This window comes from Sinocyclocheilus rhinocerous, unplaced genomic scaffold (assembly GCF_001515625.1).
Source record: "Sinocyclocheilus rhinocerous isolate Xijiao unplaced genomic scaffold, SAMN03320098_v1.1 scaffold2770, whole genome shotgun sequence".
NCBI classification, from domain to species: domain Eukaryota; kingdom Metazoa; phylum Chordata; class Actinopteri; order Cypriniformes; family Cyprinidae; genus Sinocyclocheilus; species Sinocyclocheilus rhinocerous.
Genome location: NW_015659007.1, coordinates 151,749 through 170,007, shown reverse-complemented (window position 1 = coordinate 170,007; position 18,259 = coordinate 151,749). Strand labels below are relative to the sequence as shown.

General features: G+C 37.2%; 2 protein-coding genes across 2 annotated transcripts in view; both read left to right on the top strand.

Moving 5' to 3' along the window:
* LOC107723214 (protein strawberry notch homolog 2-like) overlaps positions 1-9,515 on the top strand; it is a 43,910-nt gene extending 34,395 nt beyond the window's left edge. The window contains exons 26-30 of the mRNA XM_016531771.1: positions 272-364; positions 503-634; positions 1,911-1,987; positions 4,865-5,055; positions 6,994-9,515. Coding sequence (XP_016387257.1) covers positions 272-364; positions 503-634; positions 1,911-1,987; positions 4,865-5,055; positions 6,994-8,189 — 1,689 coding nt within the window. The 3' untranslated portion in view covers positions 8,190-9,515. The remainder of the gene's footprint in view (positions 1-271; positions 365-502; positions 635-1,910; positions 1,988-4,864; positions 5,056-6,993) is intronic.
* Positions 9,516-13,363: 3,848 nt separating this feature from the next.
* Positions 13,364-17,386, top strand: LOC107723209 (minor histocompatibility protein HA-1-like). The gene is made up of 3 exons (XM_016531766.1): positions 13,364-13,643; positions 15,602-15,965; positions 17,244-17,386. The coding sequence occupies exons 1-3, from the start codon at positions 13,563-13,565 to the stop codon at positions 17,384-17,386; spliced, it is 588 nt and encodes a 195-aa protein (XP_016387252.1). The 5' UTR covers positions 13,364-13,562.
* Positions 17,387-18,259: the final 873 nt, after the last annotated feature.

Sequence of the window (18,259 nt, the reverse complement as noted above, 5' to 3'; positions counted from 1 at the left end):
GACCGACCTACAATAATGTACAGTATTTGAAAAATAATGTGTTTTTTGAACATTAAAGCATGTCAACATATTCTGTTACACCAAATACACAAAATAATGATCTTTAAAAAAGCATCATATGACCCCTTTAAAACCATTTTGGCTGTGTTAAATTTTCACCAATTTAGCTGGTGAAAATACTAGTGTTCTAATCATTTTGGCCACATATGTAATTACTATTTAGTTAGTTAGTGTTAGAAATGTCTTGACATTGTGTTGTGTTTGTTTTTAGATCAGTGTGGATCGTGGAATGCCCTGGGAAGAGGCCTGCAGTAAAGCAGAGAAACTCACTGGGGACTATGAAGGCTTTTACCTGTCAAACAAGGTACATGACACATCATCACACACTGATGTCTGACAATAAATCATGCTTCCTATGTTATGCAGTCGAAATCATCCAGATGTCAAATTACCAGCCATCTTTGAGTATTTTAACACCATATATGTGTGTTTGTGTGTTCAGCTGCGTGGGAGTCAGCCGTGTGTCCTGCTTGCCGAACAGGGTCGGGGTCGCAATCTCATTCTGTATAAACCCAACATCGGTAAACAGGCCCATCTTGAGAACCTGGACAACCTGCTGCTGAGATACTATAAGGTACAACACGCAAAAGCCATCAGACACTGTCAGTCCTTACTACAGTTCCTTTAAACCCGTCCCTACAGCTCACACACATCAATATAATCAGGGGAGCACATAAGTGGTCCGCAGGTGCGCATGCACAACCAAAATAAAAAATGCGCTGTGTAAATAAGTTCAGACCGCTCATTTGCGTACGACATGGTTAATGACGTAATCAAACAAACGATGCACACTATTAACAGCAATGAATATATGTTGCAATCAAACTTGTAGCAAAATTTGGTAGTTTATGTTGTTTCAGGGTTTGCATCATCTGAGGTCCTCTGAGGGGTTGGCATCATCTCTTCTCAGGTGTTCGGTCATCTCAGGTCTTTGTAAGGGCTGGATCCAGACTGAAGCTTGTGTAATTCCTAGTTACCACGGCACGAGTGCGTCACCAGTGTGACATTTCATTCACTGACGCTCTTCAATCGGCAGTGTTAAACCCGGAAGCGCATATACTTACTTCCCGGCAAACCCGCCAAAATAAAAGCTTGCTGATTTTAAGTTTGAAAATAATGAAAATTCATATTTAAAAAAAAAGAAGCAAATATTAGCATTTTATTTGTAAGTTTACTAAAAAAATAATAAAATAATTATAAATATAATAGTATTATCACACTTTATTATTATGTTTATTAATTTATTTTAAAAAAACGAAATAAATAAAGTGCAATAATATTATTATCACTATTAATAATTAAATTTTTTAGTTATTTTTAATGGGTCACACTATGTGCAGTGTGAGGACCAAGCCAAATCTCAAAGTGATCTTATGAGAACCAGGCTGAAAAACTTATGTGCACCCCTGAATATAATGTTAAATCAGAGCTCTTGTTGCACAGTGACATCCAGTGGTAGAGACCGGGTCTGTCACGAACACACACGTATGTTTGAATGTAAAAGTCGGTTTGATTTTTTGGTCCAAACCTGAGTACAATCGAGATTGTAGTTTAAAACAATTAAGATCAGAGTTGCTGGCAGGATTATAGAGATTACTGATTATTTTTCTATTAAAACAACTTTATGTCTCATTCAGTCTCCTCTGAGACTGTGAATACAGATGTCTGACTGGCTGCATTAAACATATAACTAGCCCTAAAATACAATATTGTGAAGATATCAAGTGTTATGATGAACTAAAAAATCAAAAACGGCATTTAAAAAAAGCCACTTTTTGCCACTTTTAGTGGTCCAGGTTCACACTAAATGCAAAGCATGTTCTACAAGTCTTTTTCTTCCCGCTCTGAAGGTGACACCCGATGAAGCAAAGGATTTCTGGAAGAGTCAGTTTGACTTTTCTTTCACCAACTGCACGCATGCCAACTGGTGAGTGACAATTTGTGTCAGTAGAGACTGACCCTGATATTTTTTGTTTTTGAAAATGTATTTCAGTATGTGCCAGAAAAATCCTCGCAATTTTTCTTTACTAGGTTTTTGTTGTAATTTGCACTAATAGCTAATTAACAACTATAATACAACTCTGTAAACTGATGAAGGGTGTGTGTTTAAAGCTGCAGTCCGTAACTTTTTTGGGTTAAAATTGATCCGAAATCAATGTTTGAGCAAGTACATAACCAGCCAGTGTTCAAAACTATCGCCTTACTTTAGCCCGATTCACAACTGTTATCGTAGAATAATGTTTTCTAATTTGAGTCGTATTGGTAGGAATTCGCGGGAAATTCAATCATGCCGCTGTGTCATTACGTCACTTCTGTAAACATAAAGAAGTTTTCCCGGCTAATAGGCTATATCCATGTGAGGATCCTGCAGGTGGCGGATCGTTTATAGCCTTTTCTCACAGCAGCTGGAATAATTAAACGTATCATTTTGATAGCGGATTGTAATCCAGAAAGGATTATGTGTTTATGAAATACATGTGACTTAAATTAGATTATATTCTAGTTTTAAATGTGCATCTGATTACTGATGGCCTACGTGGGATTACACAAGTTTTGTACGCAATGCTGATGTTGTTAACATTAACAATTTGTGAATGGTGTGCTCACTTGCTCTTTAAATACTCCCTCATTTTTGCTCATACAGATAAGAATAATACATCTTTTGAATCCGTAAAGACTCTACGTTTATTTGTGTGCACTCACAATAACAACAAATCATGGCGCTTTTGTAAAACAATGAAAGCAAACAGGATGCACTTTCTGCCGTCTCGGTCTCTGTGAACTTGAGCGCGAAACTCCGTGTATGCTTGCCTTACAATTCAAATGGAAGACAAATATTCTCGGATTATGTAATCCGTATGAAACATGCATACAGGCGCATCACTACTGCGGAGATGACGAGTCCGTGTCGCCGACTTCATCTCTTAAACCGAAAACAAAGAAAGCACTAGACTAATTTATCAATGAATTATTAAAATGTTAATGCAGTCTCCTTACTATTTTTCCCTGACACATTCATAATCATTACTTCTGTCGGTGTGCTGTGGCAAGCTTTATGCGTGTGCTTGAGTGCTTATTAGACAATGTAGCCAATTAAAGGCTAAATATTATGATTTAAATGGTTTATTAATAAACGAGCGATTAGTTGACTAATGCTTCAAATGAATGACTACTAATCGACCAGAAAAATCTTTAGTTGAGGGCAGCCCTAATAACAACAATAATAATTTGCACGGTTTGATGTGATATGAGCTAACCGATCGTTAGATTTAATCACCATTGGTAGTGCGATTTATTGTAATGTTTTTTTCCTCAGTTGGTCAGAACAAAAGTGGCAGACTTATTACTTGTTCAGATGACAATATCCGGTGAAAATTCTTATTTGGCTAGAAACTGTGATTCCAAAGTACAGGATCCGCCTCACATACTCCTCAAAACATTAGATTCATCCGTGCTGGAGCCGTACCAGTGCACAACCCACATAATGAAAATAATTCTGCAAGTAACTGCAATGGCAGGTTTCAAACAGAGATGGCGACAAAGAAGAAAAACGTACAGACTGCAGCTTTAAAGGGATAGTTCACCCAAAAATGAAAATTCTGTCATTAATTATTCACCCTCGTGTTGTTCGAAAACACATTTAAAGGGTTAGTTCACCCAAAATTGAACATTTTGTCATTAATTACTCACCCTCGTGTTGTTCCAAACCCGTAAGACCTTCGTTCATCTTCGGAACACAAATTAAGATATTTTTGATGAAATATGAGGGCTCTCTGACCCTCCCATAGACAGCAAGGTAACTACCACATTCAAGGTCCAGAAAAGTACCAAGATGATCGACAAAGTAGTCCGTGTGACATCAGTGGTTCAACTGTGAAGTTACGAAGCTAAAAAAGTATTCTCGTAGCTTCGTAACTTTACAGAAACCGTAATATTGATGTGTAGTGTGATACAAAACAGTGTTTTAGTATTATTCATATACTATTATAATGTTTATTAATATTTTGAATTAGAGTTTTTCACATTTTCAGTTTTAATTTTAGTCGTTTAGTTTTTTTAATGTTTATATTTAGCTTTAATTTATATCTGAGTTTTAGTAATTGTAGTAAATGTAGTTGTTTTTAGGTTTATTTTTTCATATAATTTTTATACAGTATTTTTATATTTCATATAATTTTATTTTGTTATATTTAAGCAATTTTTTCAATTACCGAAAACAAATTTCAGTGGTTTTCGATTTTTTTTTTGTTACAATAAGTGAGTTTTAGTCATTTTGTTATGTGCTTTAGTTGTTTTTGTTTTTTAATATTTATATTTATCTTTGATTTATATCTAAGTTTTGGTATTTGTAATTTAATAATATAATTAATAACCTAAACTTATTACTTAGTTAGAACTTCAACTTGAAGTTGTTGTTTTTTTAGATTAATTTTTTCACATCTTTATATATAGTATTTTTAGATTTCATATTTTATTTTGATGTATTTAAGCTTTAATTCAGTTACCAAAAGTGATTTCCATTAGTTTTAGATTTAGTTTTAGTTAACCATTTATATTTAGTTAACACTGCCAGAATGAGCGCCTTGTCCATTGTGAATCTTCAACTTTGCTGCAAATTTGTGTTTCACAGTTTAATGAACCTGAACCCAACACAAAAATCGCATAGGGAAATTTCTTCGCTAATGGAAGTCCATCAGATGAAATTCCCATTGAAATGATTGAATTTCACTCACAGAATTTCACACAGTAACATTAAACGTAACCGCAGCTTTAACAGTGTTGTGTGTCTGTGTGTTTGTGGTAGGAATGGTAAGTGTAAGCTGATCGAGCAGGGCCAGGAGTGTTTTCTGGGGATGCGTCTCAGGCAGTATCACATGTTGTGCGGCGCGCTGCTGAGGGTCTGGAAACGAGTGTCTGACATCGTCTCGGACATCACAAACTCCAGCATCCTGCAGATCGTACGGCTCAAAACCAAACAGAACAGCAAGCAAGTTGGTGAGTTGACGTTCTGTTATCTGTTACTTCTCAATCCTGTTTCCTAGCAAAATAATTATTGCAATGAATAAGGCTGCACGATAAATTGTATTTTCATCACCATCAGGATTTCTGCTTCTCTCGATTTATTTAACATAATCACCTGCAATATTAATACACCTGCCTGTCGGTTATTTATCCTGAAAACATTTCATTGTAATTTGGCATCTTCAGTATCATACATTGGCAACAAGCCCCTCCACAAGCTTCTGTAGTTGCGGTTGCCAGATGTCGAGCTTTTTTCATAAATTGACTGGTTATTTATCCTGAAAACATTTCATTATAATTTGGCATTTGCAGTATCTTACATTGGTAACAAGCCTTCACAAGCTTCATAGTTGCGGTTGCCAGATGTCAAGATAGTAAATCCCCCAGTCAGAGCTTTTTTCTGAAATTGATACATTTTCTGCCCAGTAACTTTGATAAAAAGGTATGTAATTAGGTTAAATAGCTGTCAGCTGTTAAATTTAAGTACACAATTAGATAAAACCAATTGACCGTTCGCAAAGACCCGCCCTTCTTCGTTACTGTTGCCATCTCCGACAAACAACGCCACTCTCACACTACACACCATGTTCTCACGCAGTGAAAAATACATCGCAGAGCAAAGAGGAAACTGACAACATGCCGACAGACAAGACAGAGCAGGTTACTTCTGGTATGAAAAAAGGTCTCAGGACTCTCAGCTTTCAAATTTTGTCATTTTTAAAGAAATTCAAACAATAAATAGTGTTTTGTTACTCTTTAATGTGTCGTGACAGATCACTGTATTGCCTCAGTTCAAACACGTGAACCGATCATCTTTTCATATTTACGTAAATCATGAAATGAACATAAATAAACATCAGAAAGTATTGTATTTCAACCGCGGAACACACCATTTTTCAAGTTTAAGTCCACCAAAGTTAATCTACTCTCCTGTGATTTGTGGTTAAGGCTAGAAGGGATACAGCTGCTGCTACTGGGCATGTGCATTTACATATTTTCAGAGCCAACAATATAACGCCATAGTTTCATTACTTTAGAGTGTCACAGTGTCCGTCTTTTTGCAGTAAAGGACCTGTCATAGTTTAATGAGTGGGAAGATGGCATGAAACGACTGCATTGAAAACAGATGAGCACGCATGTAAATATACAGCTCCCGATTGAGCCGAAGTTCACAGGATTTTGTCCTCAAAATGATAAGAGCACACGTTTTAACATATTATTTTATTATTTCACACGCAGTATTTTAACTTAAGCGCATACAGCGCTTGACATGACAGGTTTTCTGGTACGCAAAACAAATACTTTAAAGGAATTCCTTAGTTATTGTCGTTACTGTGGCAGCCAACAACAGCACAGCTTAACATTTTTATATTTAGTTATATTGAAAAAGTTTCAATTCAGTCGATCTTTTTTACCCCGTTTTAACATGTATTTCTATGGAGACCGGCCGTAGCTGTCGGGCAAGATGGCGGATAGCAGTAGCGGCACATAATATCTGCGTTCTGATTGGTCAGATCGCGTCAAGCTCCTTGCGAACGGTCAATTTAGGTCAACCAATTACCAAGCAATGCGTAATTTTGTTCAGTTTGTGGTGTAAATAGGTCACATTAGCAATTAAAGAAAAACACTTAAGCAAAACATGGTTAGGTCAAAGTGTCTGAATAATTTTTGGTCCCAAATTTTTATCAATTTTACTGGTAGTCCACTGTATGAAGAATTTTTGGGTATATGTCACAGTTTGCGTTATTTTGCTATCCTCACTTATGTAAATGAACTATATTGTCCTGCACCTACTAGTAAAAAAATATCAAAAATTATATCTGGTGTCTGAATAATTTTTGGTTTTGACTGTATGTCTGATTTTCTCTCCTCAAGAAGAAAATAACAATCTTGTGTGTTTGTGTGACACAGGTATAAAAATCCCCGAGAACTGCGTATCCCGTGTGCGTGCTGAGCTCTCTCGGATGGACGAGGAGGTGAAGAAAGCGCGACGGGAGAGAGAACAGTTTGCAGACGCTGTGTCTCTGCAGCGTCTGCGCCAAGAGATGCTGGCCAAGATGATCAACGCCCGCAAGCTCATCGCAAACCCTCCCCACTCACTTCAGAACCACCTTCAGTACCCACGATCACTTCTGCCGCCTGCGGCGAAGCCAAAGAGCGAAGCCGTCAGCGAAGTCCTGGATCTGACCATCAGCCCCTGCCCTTCGCCGGACATCAAAATGCCTGCGCCAGACTTAAACGGTGTGTCGCTAAACGGAGGCATGCTAGGTGGAAGAGGACGCCCATGCGCGGCTGTCCCCGAGACATTCAACCTGGAAGATTTGATTTCCCAGGAGCAGCAGAGACACAGGCAGGTGGCGTTAACCCCGAACATGCACATGTCGTCGCATGCCGCTTTGAACGTTTCGCAACAGCATGTTCACACACTAAAGCAGAATCATTCGTCGTTTGGGGTGCTAACACAGCAGCAGCAACAGAGCGGCTCGCGCGCGATTTTGTCGCAGATGCAGCGAGGCCAAGACACGTCGCTCATGCTGCAGCTTTTCATGCAAATGCAACAGCAAACCGGCGTGTCGGCGCAATCCCCACGCATTGCGCTGCACCCAAACAGTCAACGCATGACGCACACTTCGAACGCACACTTGCTGTCGAAACAGCACGCGAGCGAACATGCGCAGTCGCAACCCCTTCGGTCGCAATCCCTGCCATCGCAACCCCAAGCCATGCAATCGCATGCCACTCAGCCTACTACAGAAAGAACGAACGATGAGTTTGATTTCGACAACTTGGACTTCGGTTACCCCTCCCCCGATTCACAGCTTCAATACCCGTTCACCTCACAAGCCCTGCCATCCTTGACTCCGCCCCCTCTTCCTCACTCCTCCTTATTCGCATCAGCGCCTACAAACTCCTCCCTCTCGGACTCTAGCTCCTCCTCCTCACAATTCACGCCGTCATCCTCTTCCTCCGAACAGACGCATCTGTTACCAAACGGCCACAGCAGTATGGACGCCCTGGAGACACTGGATCACATGATCCATGGACCGCCCTCGGATCACCGCCAGTCCGTCATCCAGTTCAAATCAATGGACTGGGATGCCACCTAGAGGCTCAAACACGTTTTTTGAATTCTTTTCCCAAGTCATTCTCAGTCCATAAGCTAAGAGTTGCGTTCGGTTCATTGGCGATCAATGAAGACGATTTTAAAAGTACATGGGCACTTGGAATCAGTTTGGTTTTTGTTTGCCTTATTTGAAGTAATAGGGCTTTTCCACCCACCATTTCATCACAGCAGACATTGAGGTGAAAGAGATGTTTATTTATTAAGATATTGGTGTATACTGTTTCCTGTCCTAGGGTTTTTTTTTTTAATGAATGCCTTCTGTTAAATCAGTGCCTTTATCTCCTTCAGATGCAGTCTTGTGTGCGTATATATATATATATATTTCTAGACATAGAGTAGTGCTATATTATTTATTTCCTCCGGCGTCGGTCTCCTCTACCTGGGCTTCTTCGTAGAGGGCCTTCGGACCCGATCGCATGATTCTGAAACTGCTGTTTGACCCCTTAACCCTGTGAATTTCTCATAATCTTTCTACATTTCAATAATCCGAACACAGGGACAGACTCGTTCACGATATAGGGAAGATGCCGCTCAAGAGCAGATCGCTTTCTGCAGAATACTTTCTCAGGTATCGTATAGACTCATCATTGTCCAAACGAAAGATTATTTTATAAAATATAATAGATCGCGGATGGATCGTCGTGAGCTTTGGGACTCAATAATCAAATGATTTATTAGCAGACTTAGTTGTGAACGAGCGCTGAACCACTGGACCTCACGTCGAGATGCGTGCGAGAGTGAGACTTAGCAATAAAAACCAAACTAATATTATTAAAATCAAATACTGCCCCACGAACAACTCGCGATTCTCTTTATATCTGTTCAGAAGTGATATTTTTGCATTGTGTTTGAAGAATATTATATTTGTTAAGAGAAAGAAACGGATTCGTGTGTTTGTTAATTTGTTTGTATGTATGAGGTCAATGTTTTTTCCTTTTGGTCTTGTGTTCTTGTGTAGTTGGAATGGAAGCAAATGTATTGGCGTCTTTGCTATTGCTATTCATATTATTATTGTTATTGTTATTAATACTATTATTATTATTGTTGCTATTTATATCCAAGGGACATTATTTGTAGAGGTAGACTTTGTTATAATCACATGTAGAAGTTCAAACACTTTTCCAATGCCTTGTCAGGGTTTTATTTGATTTCTCCTGCTCCCAAAACACAGAATCAAAGCCTGCAACCTGCCACCAAATCGAACTGCACTGCCCTGCGCTGCTGTCTGGCATCTGCGTGTTACTTACAGTGGGGAAAATATTTATTTAATCCCCTGCTGATTTTGAAAGTTTGCCTACTTACAAAGAAATGAAGGGTCTGTAATTTTATGGTAGGTTTATTTTAACGTATAGAGGCAGAATACCAACCAAAAAATCCAGAAAAAACACATTATATAAATGATTTGCATTTCAGTGAGTGAAATAAGTATTTGATCCCCAAGCAAAACATGACTTAGTACTTGGTGCAGAAACCCTTGTTGGCAAGCACAGAGGTAAGACGTTTTTTTGTAGTTGGTCACCAGGTTTGCACACATCTCAGGAGGGATTTTGATCCACTCCTCTTTACAGATTCTCTCTAAATCCTTAAGGTTTCGAATAATCGCACCAACAGTTGTCTCCTTCTCACCAAGCTTCTTGCTGATGGTCTTGTAGCCCCTTCCAGCCTTGTGCAGATCTACAATCTTGTCTCTGACATGCTTTGACAGCTCTCTGGTCTTGTCCATGGTGGTGGGAGAGGTTAGGAAGGAAGATACAGATTGTGTGGACAGGTGTCTTATACACCTAACCAGCTGACATTAGGAGTAACTTCTTAAAGTGACAGGACTAATCTGTGTTCCACATGGGCACATAACCAATCTGTGGGAGCCAGAATTCTTGCCGGTTGGTAGGGGATCAAATACTTATCAATTTCTAACCTTTATATAATGTGTTTTTTCTGGATTTATTGGTTAATATTCGGTCTCTATCCTTTAAAATAAACCTACCATAAAATTTACAGACCCTTCATTTCTTTGTAAGTGGGCAAACTTACAAAATCAGCAGGGGATCAAATAAATATTTCCCCCACTGTATTCTTTCACTCGAAATTTCAGTTTTCTGTTTAGGGTCGGGCGTCTAGATTCCCATCGCACCAAAGTTTTCTGTGCAGTTTTTGCAGGCTCGGTCGTGCTTAATCTCAGGAAAAGTCGAGGGAAAGAATGCGCCGTCGCAGATAAAGACGCGTGATACTGACTACTGTATTCTACACGCCTGGCTGCCGTATTCTAGACTTGGAAGTATATGAGAGAAAATGCGAATTGAATAGGAATATTGCTCGAGTATTACTACAAGTTCTCTGCTTTTGATATACAGTGGGTACGGAAAGTATTCAGACCCCCTTAAATTTTTCACTCTTTGTTATATTGCAGCCATTTGCTAAAATCATTTAAGTTAATTTTTTTTCCTCATTAATGTACACACAGCACCCCATTCTGTCTGTCAATATGGGGTGCTGTGTGTACATTGAGGAAAAAAAATTAACTTAAATGATTTTAGCAAATGGCTGCAATATAACAAAGAGTGAAAAATTTAAGGGGGTCTGAATACTTTCCGTACCCACTGTATATATATATTTTTTTTTGTGATAATTTTTATGCAAGCAGTTTCGAAACTGGATTGGTAATGAACAAAACAGTCCAGTTCCCATGAGGCTGTGATTGGCTCCAGTTACTCAACCATTCAGATGTGTTCCTGCTCCTTTTGTCCTGACAACTTGCCAGAATTTACAGAAAATTCAAAGAAATCACAAATGAACACTTTAATAATAAAAACGAAACATTTATTAAAACTGCTACTGATTGTATGATTTGTCGTTGTTGATGTTGTTATATTATTAATGTTTCCAGTTAGAATTCTGTTCAGCACTTTTACTTTGGGCTTCTTTGTTTTATCCCAATATTTATGAGTTTAGATGGAACTGTAAATAGTGTAAACAAATGTGCCTTTTGACTCATTCTGAACGTTTTCTACATTTAACAGAAGGAATATATTGTACTGCAATATCATTTTTAACAAACAATAAAATTTTAAGAGTTTGTTCAAAATGTTTCTTTTCCATGTTGGTCGGTTTTGTTTCTAGAAGCATCTTTACACAGTTGAGTTGAAGCTGCTCTGTGCCTGCAATTAAACAGTCTGTGTAAAGACACCTAAATGCCACTTCAGAAGTGCTTCTGTGCCACTGTAAATTCTGTTGCATTGTAAATTTGGCAAAGGTGTGTTTTTGTTTGTTTGTTTTTTCCCCCCGGGGGAATATGTGAGGTGCTAATCAAGAAATACTATGTTAATACCAGAATATGAACATGCTCTGTGCCTGCCCATAATAAGGTGTAAAGATAAAATGCTGCATAAAAGCCAGACTAAAGTATTCCTGTTCAGCCCCTAGTATGCATATATGAGCAGATATAATGAGCAGCATTTAACAAACTGTGTAAAGACACCTAAATGCCAAAAACGCTTCTGTTGCCACCTTTGCAGCATACATTTGGTATTGGAGTATCGTAGAATATGAATATGCTCATTCAGCTTCTGTACTATGGTATTACCATCTCATACCATCTAAATCTGTTTACATAGATTTACATGTACACATTTTTTACTATTTTTTTATTAATTTAATTAATGCACTGTTTTTTCATGCACCTGTCAAGTTTGAGATTTTGGGCTTTTTGGTGTGTTTTCAGACTAGTGGACAGAAAACATTCAAAAGACACTGTTAAGTGTTTCTTTTATAGCACTTTATTTATTTGTGTCAATAGATTTCAATTACACTATATTTTTAAAGGCCGTTTTCTCAAAATGAGTTTTTTCTCCTACACTGAGCCATAAATCTCCATTTCAGTAACACTTACACACACCAAACTTTACATTTGTATTCCTGTCTCCTGAAGGCTTTTACAGAGGGAATTATATAGAATTTGCTTGATTATATACATTTTATTCCCCCCAAAATTGTGAAAATGTATTGCTTTCTGTCTGTTCTAAGTATTTTCTGAATTATGAAGTGAAAAAAAAAAAAAAATGAGATACCCAAAATTCCCTCTGTAAAAACATTTGACTCTAATATCTGACCCTGGACGACAAAACCAGTCATAAGGGTCAATTTATTGAAGTTGAGATTTATACACCATCTCAAAGCTGAATAAATAAGCTTGTTAGGATAGGACAATATTTGGCTGAGATGCAACTATTTGAAAATCTGGAATCTGAGGGTGCAAAAAAAATCTAAATATTGAGAAAATCATCTTTAAAGTTGTCCAAATGAAGTTCTTAGCAATGCATATTACTAATCAAAAATTAAGTTTTGATATCAGAATTACCTCCTCTCCTAGGTTCATGAAACGGTCGTCCATAAAATGCATTGCTGTTCTGTTGTAAGTAATCTTAAAGATTCCTAAATGCATCTAGTTTCGGAAGGCCAAATAAAGTGCTTTTGCTTTCGTCTAGAAACACACAGCGTCTCCCTGACATGCTGCTTCAACACTAACTGCGGTTACTGAAACCACGCCTTCTTTCTTTGCGTGCACATTTGGGCGGCATTATGCTAATATTTCCACATAGTGAGGTAGATATGTGGGGGCGTGTTAGAACGAGCCGTTTTAGGGGGGCGTGGCAGAGTCTTAAATTTGATAAAGAATATATCTTTGGTTTTGAGACTTTAGTGTTTGCAACTTCAGGGATCTTATCTATGCACAATCAGCTTGTAACACTCCAAAGAGAAAGGAAAACTTGAAATCGCATCATATGACCCCTTTAAAGAATTTTGAAACTGACTTCATCCAGTGTTCAGATTTTTGTACTAGAAATGTGTGCAAATTAGCGCATATGCAACCTAATATTTTAGAAAACTTGTAATACAAAATTTTTTTGCAATTATCAATGTAATCAATCAGCTAGGTAATGCAATAACTATTCGTTTTTTTTTTTTACCCTGTGCACCTGCAGTGACATTTTCTCAGTAACTGTAACTAATTACAATTACATTTATTTTGTAATTAGGCTAATTTAATTAGTTACTGCCCAACACTGGTCACATGACAATTGCAGGTCCGCGAAACGAACCTCAATATATTGTGTGCCAAAAATAATTACTTTTACCATTAAAGTCCTTTACCTTGACACAAAGTAAGAAACCTGTGCTTCCTCGAGACCGGCGCGCGCCGCAGCAGGAAGAGAAGGAGAGCGCGAGGCGAGCAACTGAACTATGATGATGATGATGGGGAAGTAACTGTCAGTCGCCTGAGGAGACATTTTCACAACTTTTTTGGCTCATTCCTAAAGTTTTAGTGCGGTTTCAGTGAAGTGGAGCAAACGGCGCGAACATGTTCTCTCGAAAGAAGAAGGAGCCGACAAATAAAGCGTCCTCACCCTCCAAAAAGAGCAACTCTGCGCAAAACCCTTCGGTAAGAGACCAACGGCACTTCTGAGGAAAACTAAAAACCGAGTTCAGTTTAGTGATAGGTTGATTCAACTACTATAAACGTTTTTAAGAGAGAAAACATGTTTAATCTCCCAGAAAACTTGCGCGTTTACAATATTTGCTTTGTTTTAAACGCTTAACAGATGGGTTCTCATTCATCCTGTTGATTTCCTCAAGTCACGTTACGTTAGTTCACAACAGAATTATGTTTGAAAGAGTAAATGTACTCTATTCTGTATAGAATTGGGCATGTGTGGGAGGTACGATTCATTTGTAACGAATTAGTTTGTTCGGGTGATTCATTTCAGTGAACCGGATCACACCCGTCCAGCGATTGACTGCGAACACATTGCGGTTCGAATGAATCATTTAAAAGAATCGGTTCAAAAGAGCGAGTTGTTTCAAGAGCGAAGTGTAATTAATTCATTGTTTAATGGTGCATGTTGTTGATCAACATTGCTGTAAGACTGTCACTGGTGGTGAACAATGTCTGGTGAAGAACACTTGAGTACGTCTTGCTCTTTGTTTCGCAAACAATACCAGAAATAAACTGAGAGGAAGTTATGCAAGAGTCATATCAGAACAAGAAGAGTTTAGTTGTACAGTTCCAGATGGAAACAAGAATAGAATAGAAGTGAACCTAGAATGGCTTCACTTTTACTGTTAACAGGTAATGCACTGATCTGAAGAACCTGTAATTACTTTGTTGAATCTCCATGGAACCATATGGTTGAACTCGAGAAACCTGAACAGTCACACCCGGTCATGCATGAAAAAAAAAAATACCGTCATGTACCGTGAAACCGGTATAATTTAGAAAAATACCGTGATATACGGTTTTGGTCATACCGCCCAGCACTAGTCAAAATGGTGTCTTGATAACAAGAGAACCTAAAGGGATAGTACTCACTGTCAGTCCAAAACTTAACAAACTAAGATATTTAGAAAAATACTAGGGTTCAATGTTATTTACCTTCATTCAAATGATTCAAATCTTATTTTATATTACACAGAAGAAAGAAGGTCATACAGGTTTGGAAGCACATGAAGGTGAGTAAATTGACAGAATGATAATATCTGGGTGAACTGTCACTTTAAAATGTGGTAAAGAATTGAAAATTCTGTCATTTAATCACCTTCATATGGGCATGATTTACTTTTTTCTTTTGTGCAGAACAAAAGTAGTAATTCTGAATAATGTTCACTCTGATTTTCAGTGAATAAAGTCTAATTTAGTTTGGTTAGGTTTTATTTAGTTTAGTGGTGTACTAAAATACAATCACCACTGAATGAGTTTTAAACAGACTGATAAATAAAGTAGGCAATATTAAAAAGTGCATATAAATAATAATAATACAATGAAATTACATTTCATACATTTATTTTACAATTAATTTATAAACCATTTTAATGAATACTTTAATAATATAATGCCTGTAGTTATAAATAAGTCTGTTTATTTATAATCACCACAGAATGAGTTTTATACCGACAGACAGGTTATATTAAAAGTGACAAAAACACAAAGTTAAAACTTTACTTTAAATATTGAAATATCATTAATTAAATAAATAGCATTAATTCTATTTTCAAACTTATTCAAAATATTAATAAAAACTATAATAGTATCTTGATGATACTAAAATAACACTGATTCGTTTAGGTTTTTTGTTATTATGATGATTTGAATTTCTGATACTCTGGGTTTGTCATAAAATAGCCTTTGCTCCTGATATGGCGTTAAATAATTAACAAATAAAGCAGAATAGATTTGGATTTGTTTTCAACTTGACTCTGTTTCAATCACCTCCATATTCATAACACTAGTATTTCCCATGTAGCATTAACCCTGTTCGTAATATCCATCTCCATAATCATCCGTCATTCACACTCCGTCCCTCTCTTTCCATCCCATGTTAAACCCAGTTGTCCATTCTTCAGGAACACTCTCCCAACGACACTATCGATGGCTCCTGCACACTGGCCCCTCCTGATCCGGGTCCCTTATCCTGTCCGGGAACACCGTCCTCCCACTGCAAGCTAACAGTGTGCAGTCCACCTGTCGGCGCGCTGAAGCGGCCCTCGGGTCTCAGCCGTCACGCCAGCGCCGTCGGCTTCGCCTTCCACGCCTCGGGGACGTGGGGCTTCCATAAGGGCTACGTGCGGGCCGCTCTCACCTACGGACATGCGGCGGAGGCTGCGGAAACATCGGTCATCGAGGTGGAGGACATTCCCTCGCTGCTGCGAGACGTCGCCCGCTTCGCAGAGGCTGTGGAGAAACTAAAGGACATGGTGCTGGGAGAAGGTAGGAGATTTTTGGGTGGGTTCGGTTCGAAAAGGGATTTTTAGAAATCATTTTGAGTTGATAAAATAGCTTTGGATGTTTGGTGTTTGTACGTTTTGTAAATGAAGTCTGTGACAGGCGATTGTTAAGTTGAATATTATACATTTTCTGTTTTCAAATATTTTTGATTGTAATATAAGTAAATATTTAATTGCAGACAATATTTACTCAAATATTAAAAATATTTAATTATTTAATATTTAAATAAATAAATAAATATAATACTTTTAGTAAATATTGTAAATGTAAAGAGAATTTATTGTAAACAATATTTGCAATTAAAAATGGTAAATATTTAATATTTAAGTAAATAAATTAATAGATAATTAAAATGAAAGAATACTTTTGATAAGTAAATATTGTGTAAAAAAAAAAATATTGTATATAATATTTAGTCAAACTGCAACTAAAAAGGTTGAAATATTTAAATAAAAAGTAAATACATTATTTTTGTAATATTAGTAAATATTGTGTAAAATATTTTTATACACAGTATTAACTGAATTTGCAAATAAATTAGTAAATATTGTGTAAAATAAGTTATTTGTACACAATATTTACTCAAATTGCAATTGAACATATTGAAATATTTAATATTTAAATAAATAAAGATACAGTATTATATTTTTAATTGTAATGATAGTGAATATTGTGTAAAATAATTTATTGTATACAATATTTACACAAATTGCAATTAAAAAATTGTAAGATTTAAATAAAAAATAAATATAATTATTTTGTAATAATAAATATAATTTAAAATAATTTATTATACACAATATTTAAAATATTTTTAGAAGAGTTTATTTTAAATTATATATTAAATATTTAACATTTTCAGTATTTCTTGTCAAGAATTGTTGGTTAGTTAATTGAAGTATTTATTCACTGTTGGGTTTATTGTTTTGTTATTTGAACATATTTCTGTTTCTGTTTTTTGTAGAAGGAATAAGACACTCGTGCCCGTGTGTTACATAAATTAAAACTAGCATTAAATATCATATCATATCTAAAGCCAGTTAGATGTAACTGGCACAAAGTCTTCAGATTCCCCTCGAGTCTTGTTCAGGAATGGGCATTTGTATTGCATGTTTTTTCATTGGGTTTCCATGGTGCAAGAGAGGAAGGAAGAGGAACCGTGCGTCAGATGTTTTCTTTGCAGTCTTCAGTTTGAGATTACACACGTCCGCTGGGCTTCACCCCTCCACCTTCCCTTAGAAGTGTTTCTTTCTTCCAGAGAGAAGGCCAGACGCCTACTGAGCACTTTTCTCATGATGCTGCTGCTGCTGCTCATTGTGGTGATGTGGTATTATAGTGAGGCTTTTGATATTCCACTTTTAGACTTCATGTACACTCGCTTCCTGAAATGTGATCAGATATAGGAGGTGCACAAATTTAAGAAGGACTGTTGACAAGCTGAGATGCTTTGAATGATGTTTGAGATAGTAAACATTAGGGCTGGGTAAAAAATATCGATATCTCGATATTAATCGATTCTCATTTTTACGGAACGATATCGATTCTTAAAGGTGACATATCATGAAAATCTGACTTTTCCAGGTTTTAAGTGCTATAATCAGGTCCCCGGTGCATCTACCAACAAAGGAAACGTGAAAAAGATTAACCCAGTAACTTTGTTTAGGTAAGCCTTTTTCTGCAAGCGTCTGAGAAAATCAGCGCGTCTGATTTCGCTCGCTTGGTGACGTGGCAAAGGGATCTCATTATAATATATAATGCCCCGCCCCTTAATCTGCACGTTTCCACCCATGACGCCGTCATTTTGATTTCGCAAGCGACAACGGTGTACCAGCTCTAATGCCATGGAGAAAGTTTGAGCAAAACATGCTAACTGTTCTGTGTTTGGCTGCACAGACGAGCACAGAACACTGTTTAGAGTCCCAGCCTCAGAGGAGACAACAGAGCAGTGGATTTATTGATTTATTTAATGTATATTGCTGCTGCCAAACAGATCTAAAATAAACATGCGATTTATTTCCCAGCAGTTTACCTTCACAGAAATAACCAACTGTTTTTGTAACTTGTGTGTTTTTAACGTAAACTTGTGTGTGAATGAGAACTTAGTTTAGTACTCACATGCTGTGACAGACGCTTTCTGTGCGTGTGCTTCGGATGTGTGCGCTCAGAAAACCGTATATCAGAAGTTTAAACTCATATGGTTTAAAACACATGATTTCAGCGCGATAAACATGATAATCAGAACCAAAACAGATGTTTTTAGCAGGTACAAGCTGTAA

Bases quoted from the DNA above. Each gene is read 5' to 3' on its own strand.
- LOC107723209 (XM_016531766.1), top strand. From the start codon at position 13,563: ATGTTCTCTCGAAAGAAGAAGGAGCCGACAAATAAAGCGTCCTCACCC. The intron at 13,644-15,601 runs GTAAGAGACCAA...TCCATTCTTCAG, and splicing joins ACTCTGCGCAAAACCCTTCG to GAACACTCTCCCAACGACAC. The intron at 15,966-17,243 runs GTAGGAGATTTT...TTTCTTCCAGAG, and splicing joins GGACATGGTGCTGGGAGAAG to AGAAGGCCAGACGCCTACTG.